At 36.4% G+C, this 21434-nt stretch overlaps 1 protein-coding gene across 13 annotated transcripts in view; it reads left to right on the top strand.

Annotated features, from left to right (window-relative positions):
* The window catches only part of LRRC7 (leucine rich repeat containing 7), a 206142-nt gene that overhangs the window by 177375 nt on the left and 7333 nt on the right, over nt 1-21434 (top strand). For 6 of the 13 annotated variants that reach the window (XM_039329127.1, XM_039329128.1, XM_039329124.1 and 3 more), the window contains 5 exons: nt 947-1066; nt 2981-3196; nt 4000-4092; nt 7569-7643; nt 21276-21366. In XM_039329127.1, the coding sequence (XP_039185061.1) occupies nt 947-1066; nt 2981-3196; nt 4000-4092; nt 7569-7643; nt 21276-21366 (595 nt within the window). Of the gene's footprint in view, nt 1-946; nt 1067-2980; nt 3197-3999; nt 4093-7568; nt 10635-10704; nt 11200-11506; nt 12534-14077; nt 14136-14225; nt 20246-21275; nt 21367-21434 lie in introns of those variants that run through there. The other 7 variants (XR_005554962.1, XR_005554960.1, XR_005554963.1 and 4 more) reach the window with 7 other exon arrangements.

Below are 21434 nucleotides of genomic sequence, written 5' to 3'. Positions count from 1 at the left end.
AGTAGCAACTATGAGAGGGATCTTGGAGTCCTAGTGGACAATCACTTAAATAAGAGCCAGCAGTGTGCTGCAGTTGCCAAAAAGGCCAACGCAGTGCTAGGCTGCATTAACAGAGGGATAGAATCAAGATCACGCGAATTGTTAAAACCACTTTATAATGCCTCGGTAAAGCCACACTTGGAATACTGCATCCATATAAGGAACGGTTGATGGAATTGGGTACGTCTAGTTTAATGAAGAGAAAGACTACGGGTGACATGATAGCAGTGTTCCAATATCTCAGGGGTTGCCACAAAGAAGAGGGAGTCAAGCTATTCTCCAAAGCACCTGAAGGCAGGACAAGAAGCAACGGAAGGAAACTAATCAAAGAGAGAAGCAATCTAGAACTAAGGAGAAATTTCCTGACAGATAGAACAATTAATCAGTGGAACAACCTGCCTCCAGAAGTTGTGAATGCTTCAACACTGGAAGTTTTTAAGAAGAGACTGGACAACCATTTGTCTGAAATGTTATAGGGTTTCCTGCCTGAGCAGGGAGTTGGACTAGAAGACATTATTGTTGTTGTTGTTACATTTTAGATGGGAGAAAGAATGTGATCATTTTTTCCCCATTGGGTAGTATGAATGCCTTTTATAAACTATTTAGAAATAGAAACCAAGCCCTCTATCTTAACCATATTTAAACAGTGGAAATATTCTGATATTGCAACCTTCTACATATTCTTTGAAGTCTATTAAGGTCTTTATTCAATTTTTTTCAGCAACCTATAAAAGTATATTATTTTTAATATATGTAAGTATGTGTGTATATATCAATATATATGTGTTTGCATAATTAGTAAACTGCAAGATATGTATTGTGTCTATACAATTATAAAGTAACTGTTAGTAAATCAAAAAGAGGTATTTGTATTATTCTAAGTAATGTATCAATATTTTAAAAATAGACCCCATCACAACAAAGCAGCATTTTAGACAATGGACAGGAAGATATTTCTACTGGCAGCCAATGGAATCCATATCCCCTTGGAAGGCGAGATGTACCACCAGAAACTGTTGCTAAAAAGGTAACATATATCACAAACACGGAATGCTGAAATAATATAAATACACACAACTAAATCTTGATACTTGCCAATGTTCTCAAAGTTATAAATGAGAATCTAGGAACTGACCATAGTTTTATGGGTTTTTTTCCTACTGCACATTTTTCAGTTGGATTTAAACATGGTTAAATATTATATTGTCACTTATATTAATTCCATCTTGGCCATAGTTTGAAACTAGAATTCAAACATGATGAATAAATTCAAATTAAAGTTTTTAGCATTAATCTAATCCTAATACAATAGCACCACTAAGCTGAATCTCTAGAATTTGTTACAACAAAACAATACGATAGCCAACTTAGGTGGCTTGAAGAGTACACTTGATAAATTGTTAAGGAGATATCTGTCAAGGACCAGTCATGTCACCTCCACATTAGGAATAGCATATCTCCAAATAGAAGTTGCAAGGTAAGTGTCCATTTTCTGCTTTCAAGGAATCACTTTGACAAAAAGATGCTGGAGGATGATGGGTCTTGCCTAAACTAATATATATTCCTCTGTACTGATGTGAAATTGGAAAGTACATTTAAAGGAAGAGATTTGGAAAGAAAGCTCACAATTTGTTTCATCCTTTTCTAATTCCATAATCAATCATAAGCATGATTACTGGCATTTACATTTTTATTTATGGTATTTATTAATTTATTAGTTCCATGGCATAATTTATTCAATATACAGTATTCGACAATAATTTGCAATGTGTTGTCAATTAAAGGGGCCACGTTTGCACATAGAGGTTGGTAAGAAAATACAGGCAATATAAATAAGATCAGTGGAAACAATAGAAGGTATTGTTTCAATCAGACTATTTCGCTTTGTTTTTCTGGGAAAAAAGAATTTTATATCATTTATCTAGTAAATTCTATCAGGATAATTAAATTAAAGTAAGAGAAATGTTTGCAAAATAAATTATTAAACAGGTGTGAAAATTAATTTAAGAAATTATTTACCTATCTCTTGTCGGTTGAGAGTTTTTTGAGCATGAAATATTAGCAGAGCTTATCTCTTCTCATTGCATTTGACCCAGAATGACCTATTTCTGCTTTACCAGCTAAAAATTTCAAATGTACAAATCATCTGACTTCAAAATCTTTTAAAAAGGTTAAACGTAGATTGCACACTAAAAACAAATTAAAATTCCTAATAATTCAATTGATCTTCCAGAATTTACGTTATACATATATGGGGCTTCAAATTTTAAAATCAGAATTTCATAATTAAAGTTTTATATATTATGAATTATCTTTATAAAATCCTGGTTTCCAGACTTGCAGCACCATATGTGAGTATTGCATGACATAATTCATGAAAAGCAAAATGATCCTAATTTTACTGATATGTGTGATATAAAGGTAGTCCTTGTTTACCAACTGCTTGTTCAATGTCTGTTCAGAGTTAGAATGCCCCCAAAAAGTAGGTTTATGATTAGTCTTTGAATTTGTAGCCATTGCAGCATCTATCACAATTCAGGCTCTTGGCAACTGGTGCATGTTTACAGTAGTCATATTTACAATAGTCACAGCATTCCCCCTTACAGCCATTAATAGGGAAGCTGGCAGGAAACTGCAAGTTACAGTCATATGACCTCAGGCTAACATTTACATGGGACAGCGGTAAAAATATCACTTTTCTTGAGGAAAAAATGAGCGTAGTACATAAGCAGTGCTTCCAGTGATTCCCTGTTCACATGTAGTTGAAAAAATTTTAAATGAATAAATGCACAATACTATTTTTAATTATAGCTACTTGCAACTTGAGTTAAAACTTGAGCTTTGAAGAGACTAAGATAACGTTGGCATTACTATAAAATTTTATGTATTGCTTTTTGTGATTGTATATATCACTGGTCTCATGGATTGCTATTATACACAGGCAGGTAGCCATATTCAGACTCTGATGGGATCACAAAGTCTACAGCATCGTAGTCGAGAGCAGCCATATGAGGGCAACATGAACAAAGTAACAATCCAGCAGTATCAGCCACCGTTGCCAATACAGATCCCTTCTCAGAGCTCTCGGGCGCCACAAGCAGGGAGGTGTGTCATCCAGACAAAAGGGCAGAGGAGTATGGATGGTTATCCAGAACAGGTGAGCATGTTGCAGAATATCATGTGGGTAAAAGTTGTTAAAAGAAGGTCAATATGATACCATATCACACTGCAGTGGTTTCACACCAAGTGTCTGGTTGAGGAAGTAATCTTTGTCTAGCTTTCTTTAACAAGAAACACAATTGGATTGTAAATGTGGCCTTTTTTTTCAGCTTGTGGGCATAGAAGCAAAAAAAAATCCTGAATTATATCTAGTTCCATGTATGCATGCATCAATACTGAATCAATCAGATTTCTAATTTTAAGAAATAGAGCATTAGCACTGAACACACTGTGCAAGCACAGTTTCTTATAGGAATGTGTAAAACATCAGAAATCTAGAATATTTTTTGCAATTCTGGTAGGATTTTGTATATTCCGAAGTAAATCCTCCAAACCAGGACTCCTTCTACTTCAGAAGATTTTTTTTTTTCTGGAAATTACTGAACCTCAAAAGAGAAAAGCCCAGGAACAGGTTTTGAAATGCTTCATTAGGGAAAGAATGTTTCAGAGTTTTAAGAATGCTGAGTTTTGCAGTTCCTTTGCTCCTAATGGCTAAGAGTTTGGGATTTCTCTACATTGTGCCTATTTCTAGCTTTCATTAAAGAAATGAGGTTGATGAAATATATACATAGCAATGCGAAGTACTACTCTGGGAATAATATTTTCTGAAATGATGAATAAAAGTCACCAAAATCAGTCTTAATAAAATAACACTAATTACAGCACAGTAAGTGGAGCACTTATATTTATTATCGACATACTACAAGAATATAGTCATAACTCTGTGTCTTTTATATATAGTTTTGTGTAAGGATAGAGAAGAATCCAGGACTTGGATTTAGTATCAGTGGAGGAATAAGCGGCCAAGGAAATCCATTCAAACCTTCTGATAAGGTAATATATTGCATTTTCAAAAATGTAAGAGCTTTGAATCTTTAATAGGCCATTTCGAATTTGAAACATACAACCCCGGGGTGAAGTAATTAACTGCAATTTCTTTATGGTTAATCTGTTTTTAATAATTTCACATCTTTTCTTCCCAAATGTGCTTGGTTCTTTAGCTATTGTCTTTTATTCAATTAGGCATTAAAAATCTTGTTGAAAACGGTATTGCTTACATACATACATACATACATACATACATACATACAAATAAACATAATGTTTATTTGATGCGTCTCTAATATTGTATTAAGACAAGTGCTTGTACTTATCCACTAGTAGAGTTTAAACAAATGGAAAATTCCATATCTTAATGTACATTCTATAGCAGTGATGGCAAACCTTTTGGAGACCGAGTGCCCAAACTGCAACCCAAACCCCACTTATTTATCGTCGGGTGCCAGATGGGCATGGCCCACTGGGTGGGTGTGGCCTACTGGGTGGGTGTGGCCTACTGGGTGGGCATGGTTAGCATGGGCATGGCCTACTGGGTGGGCGTGGCCAGCTCACCGTCACTCACGTCAGGGGCACTTGTGCGGGCCTGGGCAGGACTGGGCCAAATCTGAGAGTCTCCAGCGGAGGGTGGGTGGGACCGGGTCAAGCTCTGGGGCATGGTCCATTGGAGGAGACTCACTGAGCCTCAGGCAATGCAGGGGGCCCATGGACAGTGGCACGGACTGCCTGGAGCCCTGGCAGCGGAGGTCAAGCACCCAGCCTGGCCCTTCAGCTCCCATAACACCAGAACCCCACAGTCCTGCCTACCCTAGCCGCACTTCCCTGAGGGGGTGCCCAGCTGCATGGTGAGTGCAGAAGAGCAAATTGCATGGGTCAGAGGGAGGCCTACTCCCTCTCCATGTGAGGAGACCTGGCTTTGTAACCAAAGCATCCTCAGCAATAGGATGGGAGACCACCAGAGGATGGCAAAAGGGCCACAGGGCTGCTGGTGGCCAAGTGCTAAGGCAGGACTTTCCTCAGGCGCTCCCTCCCTCTCATTCCAATCTCCCTGCCTCCCTCCCTCCTTCCTTCCTTTCTCCCTCCCTCCTTACCTCCCTCCCCTCCTTCCCTGCCTCTCTCCTTTTCATTCCCATCTCCTTCCTTCCTCTCTCTCTCTCTCTCCCCCTTTCTCCAAAGTGCAAACACGTGTGTGCTACTTTTTGCACTCACCCTGCTCACACTGTGCGTGCCCACAGAAAAAGCTCTGTGATAGAGGATTAAACAGCCGGGTGATTTTGGGCCAGTCATTCTCTCTCAGCCCAATCCACCTTCCAGGTGTGTTATGAGGAAAATAGGAGGAGAAAGGTATGTTGGATATGTTCATTGCCTTGAGCTATTTATAAAAATAGTATAGGTCAGATATAAATAAAAATAAAATTAATTAATTCATTAAATAAATACTGGATTTCAGGACCTGTACTGATTTTCTAGACACGTAGGGAAACCAATCCAAAGTAAGCAGCAGGTTGCCTAGAAGAAGACTCCACTTTGCAAAAGATGAGAGAGAGGGAGAGAGAGAGAGTGTGTGTGTTTTTGCATTCTGTGTTTCACAGCTTCATGAGTTTAATGAGATTTATTCCTAGATATAGATGTGCAGGACTGGTATCTTAAAAATAGCTGTCCTCTTGATGCAGACAGATTTGAAATGTTGGATATATTGGATTTTTCCTTGTTGCAAAGGATGGCTTCAAGCAGGAATGATGCAAGGAGCCCAATAATTTTCCCTCCTTTCTCTTTTTTTGAAAGCAGGACCAGCTTTTTATGTTAAGGCTCTGCTCGCCTTCCCAAACTCCAAACTGAAGTAGGACAATGAAAATAGGATGCGCACGTGAGTTTGGAGTTTGGGAAGGCGAGTGTAGGACGCGCAAATTTGGAGTTTGAGAAGGCAAGCTAGGAAAGTAGGACACGCAAGTTTGGAGTTTGAGAAGACAAGCGTAGGACGCGCGCCTTCCCAACTCCAAACATGATATTAAAGGGGATGGGGGAAGAGATATTAAAGGGGGTGGGGGGAGAAATGAGTAATAAGGGGGTGGTATGTGTGTGTGTGTGTGTGTGTGTGAGAGAGAGAGAGAGAGAGAGAGGGAGAGAGAGAGAGAGAGATCCCCTTTTTGTAAATTTGCTTATTCTGCAATGCTTTCCTTTCCTGACACTTTTGCTTCCCTGCTGGCTCAGTCTTTCTTTCTCTCTGCTGCTTCTGCCGCCCAGATCTAGGGCTGCAGAGCGATTTTGCTCCACCACCCCCCAGCCGATCTGGGCAGCAGAGTGTTTTTGAAGTCTCTGGAACTTGCATCCATGGCTGTGGAGCAATTTTATGGCGCTTCAGCGGCTCGATGCGGGCGCTGAAAATGCGGCGGGGGGAGAACGGCGGCAGTGCAATCTGCACGGTGGGTGTGGGGAAACGGCGGCGGGTGGGGGATTTTGCACACACCCCCCCATGGCCGATCCAGGTGACAGAGGCCTTTTCCACCATCCAGCCCGGCTCTCAATGCAGAGAGAAAGAGAGCCGAGAGCGCAGGCGTACATGGAGAGGCAGAAGGGAGCAGTCTGGCCCCGCCTCCCTCCAGGGTGATGGCGTGTGTGCCTACAGGGATGGCTCTGCGTGCCGCCTGTGGCACGCGTGCCATAGGTTCACCACCACTGTTCTATAGCAATGAGATATTAGTATGATAAACATTTCAATATGTATTTTCAGTTTCCATGAAACCTAGGAAACATTTTTGTAGCAAATAAGATTTTGGTTTATAAGAAAGATTTGGTCTATTCTTTACTAACACTGTTAGTAAATGTCAAGTGCAGGAAAATCAGGAAGTCCAGGCAATTCAAATGATTATAAAGTTTTATTACAAGCTTATGCTTTCTACAAGAATGTGAACTACTAACGATCAGAGCAAATTGGCGGTAGTCAGTGGAATTCAAGGTGGGCTGGACTTAGATCTCCTGTGGGTGCAAAGGGACTCAAGCTGGCTGATGCATTTTGACCCCTGGCTCAACCTAGTCATCTCCTACAGCACATTCAATAGATACTGTCTGAAATTTTGTTCCTTCCACATGTTAATTCAAGAATACAATTTAATATTTAAAAAAATCTTTGCAGATACTGTTTTGTTTCATAGCAAAAGATACTATGCAGGATAGTATAGTAGATACTATGATATAAATATATAAGTTGCATTTTATGAGAGACTGAGTAAGATGTCTCAACACAGAAAACATACATTTGTATGAGTGTTTCGGAGGCTGTGGCTTCCAATCCAATAAAATGATAGGTTACCATGTATACCTGAACAACAGCTCTAAAGCTTATGGAGAACTTACAAATCAGCAAAAAGATTGCTTACCATCATTATTAGTATTACGAAAGTCACCGATTTAATCTATGCAGAAATCTTTAGTGAGTTCTCAGTTGTCTAATCTCTGCTGCTTTTGACTTGTAGGGTATCTTTGTTACTAGGGTTCAGCCTGATGGACCAGCATCTAACCTGCTTCAGCCTGGTGATAAGATTATTCAGGTAAATGAGAACTGTTTCTTAATGAAAGCATGGTTTTACTGCAGATATCCTTGCTCATCTGCATGCCGTCATATTCCACTTTTCTCTGCCTGCCCAAAATAAGTTTCAAATGGTCTAAGGCTGAGATTCAAGTGCTAAGATGCTGGCAATCTGCACACAATTGCTACTCTCACAAATAGACATGGATTTGTTGTTGGCTAAGTATGAAGAAAGAGAGAGAAAGCAGCTTGTCTGAAGGAGATAGTATGTTCTGAACAGTAAAAGTCAATATTAACATGATGTTTGCCCAATATTGACCTAGGGCCTATTTTATTTACTTATAGAACTTGGTATTTTATTCCTGAATGTGAAGCTGACTGAAGAGACACCTACGTATAACTTTAAAAAAAAAAAAAAAGCAGAACCAAAGCAGAATAAAAAAAATCCCTTTTGTGTGTGCATGTATGTGTATATTAGCTGACTGAACCAAATAATTTTTAGGAAAGGATTTGATTTACCCTGTAAGCTATAATGATGAGATTCAGTGTAAACAAAAAAAACCTGTTAGAATTATATTAATTTTTATTTATCAGCTTATATTATAAATATTTATGCTACTACAGAGATAAATCCATTTTATTGCATGCAAAATACAATTGCTTTCAACTTCTGAACAGTAGTTTACTACTCTAAATAAAGGAAGAATTTTTGATTATGTTCTCCTTTGGTAAAGCTTTTTGCCTACTTATTTTTTACTGTTCTTCAGTATCACAGAAGTGAAGAGTTTGAATAAGTAATTTTTATAAAAGAAAAGAAAAAAACCTTGTTCAGTTATCTGATTGAGTCTATTCCTCATGCAACGGTAGAAGTCCAACCTGCATTCAGGATGTTCTCTGTTGCAATAACCATTTCATAAGACATTTAGGTACACACTCAACCTGTGATTTTATACTTATACAGTCCTGTGTCAGTTCCTTAAATGAACACCACTACCATGCAAACGTTAGGGCACAATTTTATTCAATGTTTAGGGCATAGTGCCATTCTGTATTTATATCAGAAAAGAGCTTCAGTGTAAACATTTCTTAATCTGATTGGATCACTAACTCATAAAACTTGTCCCGGGAAATTGCTAAAAATTCTTTTGCCTTTTAAGCATTTTGCAGTAAATAAGCAATTAATTAAAAACATTTCCAAATCAGGATTCTGGTATCTTCCACCTTTTATAAATTTTGAAAGAATTGTCTTTTTTATATTGAGCTGGATTGATGTTAGACATGCTTGCTAAATTAATGTGCTTTTATTTAAGCCAATTAGTCATTATTTCCAAAGCATGCATGTTTAAGCTTAACTACCAAATAAATCAATAAGATTTATTTCCAAGTCAGCATACTAACAGCACAGCAATGATACTGTTGGATTTAACAATACTTGCTCAAGTAATGTAGGCTACATTCAGACTGTAAAATATTCAAATTTGTAGTAAATTCTTTAGGTTTATGTGGCTTATGATGATCATCAACTGCAACTTTGATGGACTGGAACAATAAGCACTAATCGTTTTATTGAAGATGTTGATAGACAAGCAGATTTCTGTAGGATAGGTTTGGGATCCATTCTATCAAGATGTTTCACAGAAAGTATACTCAATCTAAGTAACTGATCTTATATCTACATATTGATGGCTATTGGTGTGGATCTGGTTCATTTTTATACATGGCATGTCTCTTTGTCAGTGGAAACATATTTTAAGGGAATAACAAAACTAAGCTTCTGTTGCACTTTTTTAAACATGCTTATCATATATCATATATCCTACATATCTACCCTCATTCTCTTTTTTTATTATTCAAATGCAATCACTCTTTGAATACTTCTTTTCCTTCTCTTTGTGTCATTCATTCCCTTTCCCAGTTATTAGAGCAGTGTCCTACGTTGGCATCTACAGAGAAAAATAAATACATAAATCAATTTTAATAAATATGAGATACGAATTCATAATAAAAATAAACTATGAAAACTTCAAAACTTATTTTCTACATTTGTCTAAGTTGTTTTAATATTACCAGCATTGTCATACATGTTAGGTTTAGGTAAAGAGGTGATTTTATGAAACTTGGCATTTTGTGAACTTGGCCCCTTGATTACTACTAGAGCGGATCTAGAATACAGCAGTAGATATGTTGGTAAGTATACATATGTAAGCATATAAGTGTGGAAGAGGCCAGAATTTATAGGTAAAGGTAAAATTAAGGGGTTGCAGGAAGAGGAAGAAGTCGGTAGCTTAGGTTTTTCTGCTCTGCTATTTCTTTCCTTGTGTTAGACTATGGAATTTCTTGCATTCTTTATATATCTAGTTTAATCCAAACTAAAGATAGATACAATTTTAGTTGTAAAATGGGGATCAAAACTTTGCAAGAAGAAGTTACTGTTTGTTTGTGGTTGGTCTAGCTTGATCTAACTTTGGCTCTGCATGTGGTCTCTCACTAAGGGAACAGATCTGGAATTTGAAGATCCTCCTGGCCTTGTGGTTCTGCTAGAACAGGAGGTGGAGGCCCTGACCAGGGGTTCCTTCACTTGACTGGTGTGCCAAGTGTTGGTCTTTTTGGACTAGGAGGCCATGACAATAGTGACTCCTGTCCTGATCACCTAATAATTAGACCACTGCAGCCACTTAATATTGGATTGCCTTTTTAAGGTGACTTGGAAGCTAATATTTGTACTGTCTGTTTATTTGCTAACTGGACGGTAGCAGATTTAACAATGTAACGGTCAGCCCTTCAAGATAGACCAGACTAGGAAACCAAAGTCATGAAGAGCAATATTACGTTTATTTTAAAGTTATAATAACAGGTCCTTGCAAGTCTGAATGCACCTCTCCCTCTTTACCTTTGTGTGAACTAGGGAGGAGCTTGTGAGAAGTTCACATGCATTAGAGTTCTAGGCCAGACTTGGGGATTTTGAATACCTGATGATTACCTTGGCAGTGAGTCTTCCTCCTGTTCGTCAAAGGTCATATTCTCTATCTTCTACATTAACACTAATGATAGTATTGGCATGTTGCTAATCTATTTGCTTCCAGGCCCATCTCAAAGTGCTGATGGTCATTGTTAAAACTCTCCATCGCTTGGCTCCTGGGTATTTACAGGATCATCTTCCTTGACAAGATTCAGCCCACCTTGTGCATACTTTTGTGGGAGGATATGCCAAAGGTTCGCATTGTACGAAAAGTGAGCAGAGTGGAACCTGATGTCCTAAGGAAACAGAATGCCACTAATCTCTTTGCCTTTAGGAAGGCACTTAAGATCTTATTATTCCACAGAGCAATTGAATGCTGGTAATGGAAAGGCAATTTATTGGTTACTTAGCCACAGTTATGAGGTGATGCAGAGCAAAAGGCTATTTTCTTTTTACCTACAGTATCATCACAATAGATTAGATGTATGTTCTCTTTGCTTAATTGTTTGTCACCATTACATTGAGAGAGGTATGAAGAGAACATGTTTACTACAGATTCAAATCAACACCTTTATGTATCCCTAAGTGTAACATCCTGACATATTTTTTAAAAAAAAAATCTCGGCAGTATATTGAAAATAAATGTTCAATCATGACAGCTTGAAGGAACATAATTATAATGTTAGGAAGTTGAAATTATGTCAACGCCTTACCATAGACAAGATAATTATGGAAATAATAGGATTTCTTAAGTATTTATTTATTTAATTTCTATCCTGCCACAGCACACAAAGACCCATATAAAGCATCCATGGTAAAACTATCTCCATGTTAGCATATCTTGAAATATTAGTTGCTTACAGCTTGAAAGTAACTGTTCTGAAAAAAAGCATACTCGGCATGAATTTTCATTGTATGTTTTTCAGGAGCTGTACTGATGACATTCAGTTAAGACCTAAATCATAGTGAATTCTGCCACCAAGTAAACTTAACCCATTTTAAAATATCAAGGGTCCTTTTGCAGATAATGTTAGACATTTGCCATTCCTTCTTGAACGTGACTAGAGGAATTCTAGATTGAAAATGACTGCCAACTTGTACACTCTCTTCTTCACATCACATTGGGTCCTCAGGTTTGGCTTTGCTTTATTTATTTTTTTTATACTTTAGGCTTGGTTTCCATGCTCATTTCTGATACAGTTAAGTCATTGTTAGAGCTTTTCTTTGCTAACTGAGCAATATGTGAGTTGTATGAGTGAGTGGACTTAAAAAAAATATGCGTGCTCTCTTGTCACAACGCAGCTAATAATTGTTGCTGAAATCTGTCAATTAATGGATTTTGGCCAATAGACCTAACTTCCACCAAAAACAAAAAAAGCCAGGTAAAGAATGTTGAATCAAGCAGGGCCCAGGAAAAAGAAGAAAGGTTTCCAGTAGCCTATCCTGTCTACTGGGTGAGTAGGTCAAGTGCTGAATTATGCTCAACCTGGCAGAATGCAATGCCTGTTTCCCTTTTTCTGAATACTGAAAGTTTCAGGTGAATCTTTGCTCAGGATTTTGTCAGATTGAAAGAGGAGGAGAAAGGTCTTTTTTGATGGTACATTTCTCCATTTAGAAGACATATTCAAAGTGATAAAGAATTGACATAAAATCTCCCATTGATTTTATACCAGAGTAAATATAGAAATCAGTCCACTTGTGTAAGTGCTGCAGAGGGAGAGGCCTGGAGTGCAACTGGCCTGGAATCTTCAAACAAAGCAGAGCCAAAACATTTTACTTCATTTATGGGCAACACATTCAGCATGCTTTAAAATACCTTTTACAGTTGTTTAATTATTGTTCACAATCTATTTGGTTATACAAGAACCAGGGGGAATAATCATATTTAAATCTATCATCTAATACAGTGTTTCCCAAACTTGACAATTTTAAGGCATGAGGACTTCAACTCCCAGAATTCCACAGCCAGCAATGCTGGCTGTGGAATTCTGGGAGTTGAAGTCCATATGCCTTAAAATAGTCAAGTTTGGGAAACAGTTTGATTGAACGATAGTTCAGTCTGTAGTTGTCACAGGTAGTCCTTGACTTACAACTATATTCAGGACCAGAATTTCAGTTACTAAGCAATGCAGTTGTTAAGTGAGACATCATGTGACCGAGCCTGATTTTATGACCATCGCTACTGCAGTCATTAAGTTAATCACCACAGATATTAAGCGAATTACTGTGGCCATTAAGTGAACCCAGTTTGACTTTGCTTGTTGGAAGCCAACTGGGAAAGTTGCAGATCACGATTATGTGACTACAAGATGCTGTAAATGCAAGCTGGTTGTCAAGCTGCTGAATTGTGATCATGTGATAGTGGGGTGGTCATATTATCAAGGATGGGTCATATGTCATTTTTTCTTAGGCTGTCGTAATTTGGAATGATCATTAAACAAATGGTTATAAATCAAGGGATACCTGTAAACTATAATGGATCATTCATACATGCATATTATAACTGAACAATACACTTGATAAATATGCATGAAAATAAGCTTGTCTTTATGCTAAGATTATAATAACCCATCCAATAGGTACAGTTCACACAATGAATCAGCCCACTAAGAGTCATTTGGACATGAACATTTACTCTTCTCAGTAAACTTTTTATGCAAAATGGCTCACTGAGAGTTCCAGAAATGGACGCTATAAAATCTTATTTCGTTATTGTTTACAATTTTTGAAACAATATGGCAATTGTTAGTTTTATATGTAATCTTACTGGAACTATAAACTTTTGTGGAATGTTTTTACTTACATTTTTCTAAGACAAAATAACCAGATTTTCATAATTACTATTACCAATGTAGTTATATACATATATGGGGACTATTTAATTAGTATGTGTTTAATTAGTATGTGTAGTAACCCTAACACCCTCCCAGTCTAAATTTGCCTAGTCCTAAATAAAATGAAGAAAGGGTATCAGCTACTTACTGTAATTGGTCCCCTAAAGCAAAATGGTTTCATCTGATTCCCAACATCAGAAATAGGTTCAAACAAGAAAAAAGTGCTCAAAATAGGACTCCAGAAAGGATTCAAAAGCTGAAATTTGGCCCCTGAGATGTGTGGGCTGTGAACCTTTCCCTAGCCCATTGTATTTCTTGTGTAAGTAACCTGGGGAAAATGGTGTTTAAATTAAACAAACAACAACAAAAAAAAAAAAAAACCAGTTCTGGAAACCATGTACAGTAAGTGGGCCTCAAATGCATTCCATTTTCACCGTGGTAATTCTCATCCCCTTTATCCAGGGTGTAAGAGGGCAAAGCAGAAATTATCCCATCTTAAAAGCACGTCTGTGTTGTGAAAAATGAGGTGTGACAGTTTCTCCCTAGCATATCGATGATGTTTCAGTCTTTCAGTAGAAACTGCTTTTGTTTAATTACCAGTTATCAATAAATTGGGCGGTGGCAAAGTAGCCAAACCACAGCCACAATACTTTCCTTTTTCAGATTTCAGAAACTGGTTATTACCCTGACTTGTGGCCAACAAACCTGGGGTGGTTTCATGGTAAGTTTGCCAATGAATTCAAACCTAATAAGAATTGCTGTCAAACAAAATTAGCACTGAGGTTCTGAAATATATTTGTTCTTATTACAGATGGCCCGAATACACATGAAGGATTGGATTTTTCTTAAATCCCACTTGTTTGTCTCTAAGCCAATCCACTCCAAAGCATCATCAACACGCTTCAGTTAAGGAAGCTTAAAGTTTGCCTATACATTGTTTTGCCTGCCTCATGCATTAACCGAACTTATCAACTGAGGACGTTTTTTCATTACAAAGACTACCTTCTGTTTAAAACAAACAAACAAAAGACAAATGAGTGAATAACTCCCATAATAGAAATAATGGAAGTTTTTTCAAGTCAACACATTTTCAAGGATTAATCTTAGGGAAGTGGATTATGCGGTATATAAGGATCATACTCCGTTATTCAGACAACCAGCATGCAATTCTTATTAAAGACAATGGTGTAGGTTTATGTTTGAAGGAGATCATATATGATCTGTTGGATCAGTATTATACCTCCATTTAAATTTTCATCTTGCACTTTAGCAAAACATGTTGCCATCAAAAATTATAAATGTCCATGACAATCGTGAGTTTGAAGTGAAGTGGTATCGCTGCAGGATGGAACCAAGCAACCTGGGTTGCCTTGGTTGCGTATTTCCCATCCTCACTTTCTGAAGTTTACTGTAATTCTAATTTATCTTACGTTACTAAGTTTTTGAGTGACCTACCATTTATAATTTAATTTTGACCCCAAATGATCTTTTTTTTTTTTCCTGCTTCCATTTGTGTCACCATCTGGGAGCATGTACTATTGTAGCAGGGATTCCTCATGCTTCCTCAGACTTTCCTGCAGTCTTTGTAGTCACTTGCCTCTAAGGTTCAGGGGAAAGCTGTAAAAGAAGGAAGGCTGAAAGCTTGCTTACGGTAAAGTAAATCAACCCAACATACCATGTGTTATCCATGCTGCATGTTTAGGAATCACATACTGATCCTTTGATTAAACTCCTTGGATAGAAAATGTGATCGGCTCTTTGCACTGCATCACAATCAAATCAAATAGAATTTCACAAAAAGAATAGATTTGCACATTTCCAATCAAAACATCATTTTAAAATGTTATTTTCCCATACAAAACAATAAGATTACTCTGGAGTAAATAGATGGTGAACTGTGGCCTAAATTAGAGGTTTTCAATTCTTAGCTGGGAAATCAAATTTAGGCCATCAGGAAATGAGAAAGGGACGGACAGACAGACAGACGTTTTTTGCATTTAAGGTCACTTACTACAACAGGATGGACCATCAGCCTTTATATAAAACAAAACAAAACACCTAAATAGAGGCCAGCGTAACCCTGGCTGCCAGAAAATATTCCTCTAAGGTTTTGCACATGAAATTCAAGGCTTTGTTGAATGTCTTTTATCTGTCTGGAATTTGTACTCTTTCTCTTAAATTATTTTCTTGCTGTTTGTTAAAGCAACATTTAACTTAATTAAAAAAAATCTTTTGTGTGTGGACTTTCTATTTATTATTACACTTCTCATTTCTTTCTCTATTATATAAAAGCAATAGGTTTACTTATTTGACAATGCATACATTACTATTTGCTCCTGGGTATCCTACCTTCACATACACATGTGATATGCACACATGATCAGTTAGGTATTGGAAAACAATACACATTGTTCGACTATTCTAGGAAAAGCTTTCTAACTCTGTGTGAGAAATTATTTCCTCAAATAATACACCTAAGCAACTGGAAATTACTAGTTGAGATCAATATTTATATATAATGTTTGACATATGTTAGCAAAGAGAACAAATCATTCAGATCACAGAATATAATTTTTATTAATTTCTAGGTGTATTTTAATGCATGGGTCAGCATATCAATTCTAACAATATTAATTTCAAGCTATAAACCAGACATTAAGAAACATTTGCAAATAATGAATTGATCCAAACTCTCCAAGCTATAGATATTTTATTCTGAGCTGAGTTCCCCATCATTAGCAAATTTTTATAAACAATGAAACTTAAAGCTAAAATGTTTGAGTAACGCAAGGTATCAGCTACCTGCAAACAGAATGACAACACATCTCAGTGTATTTGTAAGAATTTTAATGTATTAACAATTTCTATAAATTGTATAAAGCCATAGATTATAAATTTATAAATCTAAATATACACATTATAAAGTAAATTTCTAGTAATTACATGGACATGTCCATATTTTTTTTCTTGACAGTACAGAAGTAATTTGCCACCTATTTTATTTCCTCAATTAGTCTGGAATTTCTTGATAGCTGCCCACCTAACATAAATCTTAATGAGATTCAATCCTCTTAGCTTTTTCTAGATCCAGTAAGTTTCATTACCTATTATTACTTGCTATGATAACCTTCTCTATAAATCAGTGCAATTAAAAATAGTAATCTAATAATAATTATATTTTGTTATTACATTGTTGCATTTGTGAGATGGCTGGCCATATATATTTGATATAAATAAATAACGATAAGGAGTATAGAAGGCTCTGAATCACAGTCATTTTTATTGAAATAGGACAGGTGCTTCTGTGTATAATTATAGATTTTATGAGAGCATGAGAGCTTGTATATTGCATCAAACTCAAAGAAACTCATCAAAAAAAGAGAATTTGAATAAAAGAAACCAAGACCTTATTGTTATATTTCTTTTAAAATTTTGCCCTTTGTATAAATAATATTTTTTCATATTGCCCATTTCAAAGACTATGTTGAAAACATAAAAAAGGAAGGAAGGGGAGGAAGGAAGGAAGGAAGGAAGGAAGGAAGGAAGGAAGGAAGGAAGGAAGGAAGGAAGGAAGGAAGGAAGGAAAGTGCAAAAAAAGAACAGTAAGCAGCTAAATCTAGTTTTGGTCAATACCATTCACCGTACACTACTCATGCGTTCTATTTTAATCTTTAAACCATCCTTGCCTTTATCACAGTGGTTCTCAACCTGTGGGTTGGGACCCCATTTGGGGTCGAACGACCATTTCACGGGGGTCGCCAAACAAGGCTGTCCACCATTTTTTTCCCTTTTTCTTTGGCCACGCCTCTGGCACCCGGTGATGTATAAGTGGTTGGGGGTCACCACAACATGGGGAACTGTATTATGGGGTCGCGGCATTAGAAAGGTTGAGAACCACTGCTTTATCATGTCAGTACACTGACTTTTGTTCTTTAGAAAAGTCTTGTCTTTCTTTGAGAATCTCATCAACTCCATTGAACCATAACAGTCTTGAGTTTCCTCTTTTTTAATACATCACTATTACTTCATATATTACATCCTAATTCAGTCTCTTTATATATCCAACTATCTCTACATATTTTTATGTTGATAATTCTTTTCCTATATTCAATCCACATTGATTCAGCACCTAGTTTTACTTAACTATATTTTTTTCTTGTTTTCTATATAAAGTTCTGAAATAACGCATTCCCATCCAACACTAACTTCCACACATTTATTTCCTTTGACAAACATTCATTTCTCTCAACAAGCACATAAAACCCTTTTTTACCATCATTTACATGTCTAGCATCTCCCAACTTTAGTAAACATTCTACCGGGGTACACAAATTAGCTATTTGCTTTAGTTTTTCACAATGCACATATTATTTGCAATCATTTACTCCAATGGCAATGTCAGACGTGACTACCTTGATTTCATATCGATACTCATTACAAAAGAGTCTAACAAATGCTGTAAATATTAGGTTCTTTGCCACAAGTATTATCTTGTAGTCAAAGTACACACACATACATGTCCTCAACAAATCAAAAACTCTTTTTATACATTTATTCAAAAATAAATCAAACACTCTATGGTACATTGTTGTATTCTTGTCATATTCTGTGCTCAGTGTTGAACCACTTATTTATCATTGCATTAGGTCTCATACATTGTTTCTTCATATTCTGCTCTTGTCACATTAAGCAATCAGCTTTCAACTTCATATTCATGCAAAATATCCCATTATTCAAACCTATTCATTTCATATTATGGCTTTGAGCAGCCACAATTTTCATATAACACTCTGACTAAGAGAAAGCTTAAGTGTCAGCCTCAAATTATATCCTTGCCATATGAAGCTCACTCTGCTGATGCTAAAGTTATACTGCCACATGTAATTTTATTTCAAGCATGCTCATGTTAGGATCTTTAAAATCTACTTTGCAAGCCAACATAATATTGTCTATCCCACTAACCAGAAATTAAGTGGATTGTCTTAACACACTCAAGATACCTGAGATATGATTACACTTTGATATTTTTTAAACAAAAGCTTTTTGATCCAAGTATGGTGCTCAGACCTGAACTAAAGAAAAGAATTATTCCAATGAAAAACATTTTTTTTCTTAAATGGCTTTAGCATTTATTGATTTCCTCCTGTCTTTGCATTTATCTCTTTTCCATATAGATTTGAACAAACTATAAATTGTCATGCTAGCAAACTGACCAACTACAGTATAGTTTGCCTCTGAGCCAGAATTTGAATGCACAGTTTTGGAAACAAAAAGTGCTTTGTTCAATCATAAGAGAGTATAAAAATGGAATGTGTGGGACAGGTGAAGGAGAATTGGAAACATACAAACTAAAAACTCTAAAATAGTCACCTTGCACAGTAATTACACCTAGGTTGTGCTATTAGTTCCCAAACTTACTAAACCAAAGCTGAGGAGCAAAAACTGTATATATAAATTAGAATTCTGAACTACAACCTGCATAAGAATAAATTAAAAAATAAAACTTGAGTTACAAAACATGGTATTCATTGCAATGATTATTAGAAATAGTTGAGATTGACCCAAGCATAAAGCATGAAACTCACATTCTTCATTCAAATGAGCAATTATGCAAGTAATATGACCAGACTGCTTCAACCATGCATGCTGTTAGAATGCTCAAATAAAAATGCTACACTTTGCATGTAGATGCTAATCTAATAAAACCAAAGTCTTAGAAAATTCTGGAGTAAATTAAGGTTGGTCATGCTTTCAAAAATAAATTCCATATTCCATAAATAGTTGTCCTAGACGATACAGCCTTAGGACATCTCAGTAGTTTAAATAGGAATATTAAACACACATTCCCCAAAAATATCCCTCTTCCTGATTAGAGATATTCACTAATTCAGACTACACAGTTGGAGGTGGGGAAACTTGTCTTGGCGCAGATTGCTTCTTTCCATTTACACTGAGCATTTGATAGGCTTCTGCTTGTTGCATATGAAATGTTGGTCTGATATAAAGGCTATTTGGAATATGACATAGCTGTTGTAAGCAATTGGTTCAGAAATTTAACTCTGTGACCTGGCTTATTCTGTTCCAAAATAGCCATAAAGACACAGTTGGTTTAGAATTTGTGCTGAATTCAAAATCTTTCTAGCCTGGAATAACAGGTAGGAATGGTTTTGGAGAGTGGCTGTTGGAGTTCACTAAATGAGAAATTCCAGTTTTATGCAACACCATTATCTACTTTTATTGTTCTGTTGATCCTCCCTCTGTTTTCTTGGTGGAATTTGGAAACAACTGTGGGAAAAACATGATGAGGATAGTGACTTCTGCTGTATTCTAATACCCTCCAGATGGTATACTATATTAAAATTAGGGTTGTGCTTAAAGGCAGCTTTATTCTTAAGAACTTGAGATTATTGATAAAATAGATTAGATAGTAGTAGATAGATATTGATAGATGATAGATAATAGGAGCCGTGGTGGCACAGTGGCTAAATTGCATTACTGCAGGCTACTTCTGCTGATTGCTGGCTACCAGTAGTCCAGCAGTTCAGTTATCACCTGCTCAAGGTTGACTCAGCCTTCCATCCTTCCGAGGTTGGTAAAATAAGGACCCAGATTGTTTGGGCCATAGGCTGATTCTGTAAACTACTCAGAGAGGGCTGTAAAGCACCGCAAAGTGGTATATAAGTCTAAGTGTTATTGCTAAGTGCTAATCGGTAAATGGGTATAAAACTGCTAGATACACACGTTATATAGATATAGATATTATATATGTTTGTTTATAGTAGATACTGTATGTGTATATATATATTAGATATGTGTGTATGTATGTGTGTGTGTGTGTGTGTGTATATATATATATATATATATATATATATATATATACACACACACACACACACACACACACACACACACACATGGGTTTTTACGTGGGAGAAAACCCGAATAACCAAAGACCTACATACAAACACCCGCGAAAACCTCAGAAAACATATATACATATATATACATATCTATATATCTATCTATAGATAGATAGATATAGATATAGATATATACATACATATATAAAATCAAAAGAAAATTTGCTTAAGAACTTGTTTGCTAGATAACAATCCCTGAGATGAGTACTTAATGGCTTGTACTATGAAGCAAATGCCAGACTGTGCAGTTGGGTCTGTTGTTCACAATTATGAGGCAAGGTTTTGTTTTTTTTTCAAAGTATTGTGAGCTACACAGGACATCCCGAAAATATTCCAAATCAGTTGATGTCCATGACCAGTCTGTTTAAGACTTTTAAATTGTTTCGGCATCCTCAAGCTCCTCTGGGGGTCTTTGCTAAGTCAGTAAGGAAGGGTAAATAAGTAAATCTCTTGCACACAGAGCATTCTGAGCAGCAAATTACTTTTTTTTAAACAAGACCAATGCATGCATAGCTACCTTGCTGCTCATCCTCATCTGACATTTTTACAGAGAATTCAGTATGAGCTACTGAGCATGATGATGGGAATTCTAAAAGGACATGGAGAGTACAATGCTGGGAATGGCTTCTCTAAACTGAACAAATTACTTAGACAAACAAAATACAACTCTATTGGCATAATATGGGAAAGACCTCAAAATAAAGTTGATGATTGTTTAATGACATGCTGTAAAATTTGTACAGATGTCATAATGATGCTGGCTGGAGAATTCTGGGAATTGAAGTCCTCACATCTTAAAGTGATCAAAGTAGAGAAACACTGTTCTATGGCATTGCTTTTCAAAATTATACCATCATGGAATAGTGGTTGAGCTTTAAACTATATGTTCCATGTTACTAAATTCTAAAACACTTACTTTTTTTCTATTTTGTCTGTTGCAGGCAAATGGACACAGTTTTGTACATATGGAACATGAAAAAGCTGTATTACTGCTGAAGAGTTTCCAGAATACAGTAGACCTAGTTATTCAACGTGAGCTCACTGTCTAAATATTTTTTTATAAATAATAAAATATGCCTAACATTTTTTGCCAATTGCTG

This window comes from Crotalus tigris, unplaced genomic scaffold, assembly GCF_016545835.1.
Source record: "Crotalus tigris isolate CLP2741 ecotype Arizona unplaced genomic scaffold, ASM1654583v1 scf7180000024387.2241675, whole genome shotgun sequence".
NCBI lineage: Eukaryota > Metazoa > Chordata > Lepidosauria > Squamata > Viperidae > Crotalus > Crotalus tigris.
Note: the sequence above shows the minus strand (reverse complement) of the source record. Positions and strands in the feature narration are given on the sequence as shown.